This window comes from Sorex araneus, chromosome 1 (genome assembly GCF_027595985.1).
Source record: "Sorex araneus isolate mSorAra2 chromosome 1, mSorAra2.pri, whole genome shotgun sequence".
Taxonomy (NCBI): Eukaryota; Metazoa; Chordata; class Mammalia; order Eulipotyphla; family Soricidae; genus Sorex; species Sorex araneus.
Genome location: NC_073302.1, coordinates 440,040,534 through 440,042,760, shown reverse-complemented (window position 1 = coordinate 440,042,760; position 2,227 = coordinate 440,040,534). Strand labels below are relative to the sequence as shown.

Here is a 2,227-nt window from a genome sequence, read left to right as displayed (position 1 = left end):
TTAAACCCATCCCCAGATACCGTCTAAAGGGAATGTCCTTATGGTCTGCGCCCTGCTGGCTGGCAGCCTCCCTCGCTGCCACTTCCTGGGCTGTTTTTGTGCAGGAGGCAGCCGAGCAGGCAGGGCTGTGAGGCTGCTGGCACAGAGGTACAGGGCAGAGTCGGCCCCTTCCACGGAGCTTATGTTCAGCTCAGAGCGGGAGTCCTTACTGAACTGTTGCACTGAGAAGCGCTCAGGGATGCTGCCTTTTCTATACTCTTTCCCACTGTAATACTGAACGAGGAACTGGGGGCCCTGGCCCAGGGCCTGTTGGTACCAGTACACATTATCATGCCCGGATTCATAGCTGCATCTCAGGGTCACTGGCTGACCCCTTGCTGTGACCAGGTGTCTGGGGCTCTGAGTGACCTCAGCATCTGCAGGGCCTGTTGGGGAGCAGAGAGAAAGGGCTGAGGGCAGACCCAGGGCCGCCTCCTGCTGCAGCCCTCATAGTGGGCAGGGGGTTCCCAGGCCTGGCAAAGCACAGCCCAGGCCCACCCTGTGCCCAGGACTCACCTGCTCCCAGGAGACCAAGGGCCACCCAGCAGAGGAGCCTGGAGCCCATGGCAGCCTCGGGGCCCAGACAGCCCTAGGGCAGGGCAGGCTCCAAGCTCTGTCCTCCTGGTGCTGATAGGAGCCTCTGCTGTGATCTCACTGTGTGACGTCACTATGTGATGTGCCTTTGCTGCTGGCTGGGCACTGGTTCAGGGCACCACTGGCCTGTCAGGAGATTCTAGGTGTCATTTCTTACTGTGACATCCTTCAAAGTAACATGGGTGCCTTTCAGTCCATGCACCTTATTCTCAGACCTGCTTTGTCTGACCCCAGTTTCTCATTCCAGCCGCTGCGGCTATTTTCCCTTCCATTTCTGGTCCAGCTTCTCTGCTATTGACTGAGGTTCCAAGTGCATTTACACTCCCAGGGCTTCGGAGGCTGGGTTAGTTCATGTACATTCCAGAATCTTCTGGGGAATCCAAAGCACCTGCCTAGTCTGCCATCTGAATCTGTTTTTCTCCTAAGCCCAAGACAGTCTCCTCCCTTGGAGGTAGGAAATCCCATTGCAGTTTGTGGGTGTATACTGCCTCCAAGTGGCCTGAAATTCAGCTTGTTGGATTCACACGTGTTGTCCAATTCAAACATGTGTTCAATTCAAGCACCGACATTTCATCAAAGCCTCTCTCCACCAACTCCCAAGTTATTCCCTTTCAAGGGTCATTTTTCTGCTTTTCCAGTTGGACCATCTCACAATCTATTATTGTCTTTGGAGGCAAAGATTTCTAAAGGAATGTTTTGTTAATGGGGTTTATTGTTGCATCATTATGAGTCCTATGCTAGATAGAAAGACACTAAATAGTGGCATTCAGACCATGAAAATAACGTTTCTCAACTGTGAGCATTCAGGATTCCTGTCTTGCAAAGCTTCTCCCAGCCTCTTAATTACAAATGCCACTTGTATATATCTAAAGCATTTCTACATTTTAGGTAGTTCACTCTGAGAAGAATGATCATGTATTTTGCATTTATTTTTCTGAATTCATAGCTTGTTTAATCCCTATCAGCCGACTCAGTTGGATTTTGTTATAGTTTAGGGGAATTCTTCTGGGACTGACCTTTTATTCTCATTGCCCCTGGATAGATAATATTAAACACCTCCTCTTCTGACTCTCTCCCCTTTATGCATAACTTAAAATGTCCTACTTATCAGAAATTTATGTTGACTTTATACTTATCCGAGTTGGAGAATATACTATACTTGTGTTAGTCCCATAGCAGTTGACTATGACATCACACATGTTTGATCAACAAGTGAACATTCACTTAGACACTAAGGCTGACATCTCAGTTGTGGAGGGACAAATTCATCCTCACGTATTCTGAATTCCTGCTATAGAACTCAATATGCCATCACTGGACACTGAATAGCTACTTCCATCACCAGCCAACTAAAGACTAGCGGAGAGTAGTTCCCTCCAATACTTCTTTCTGACTTTTACAAAGCAGCAATATTATTTTCAAATCAAATGTTCTGGATTTTACTCTTTACGATGCTCCATGAGTCATACATTGAGTCTTAGAAAATGTGCAGAGAGGCCATTTTTCTAGTTGTGATCACAGAACGGACAGGACCAGGGATCTTCATGTTTGCTATGTTGTAACTTCATCCTAGGAGACTTGAAATCCTGGGTTC

At 47.7% G+C, this 2,227-nt stretch overlaps 1 gene segment (V, D, J or C); it reads right to left on the bottom strand.

The window, feature by feature from the left end:
- LOC129402595 (T cell receptor beta variable 9-like) lies at nucleotides 1-604 on the bottom strand. The segment is given in 2 exon segments: nucleotides 1-425; nucleotides 556-604. Coding segments are annotated over 2 exon segments (474 nt in total).
- Nucleotides 605-2,227: the final 1,623 nt, after the last annotated feature.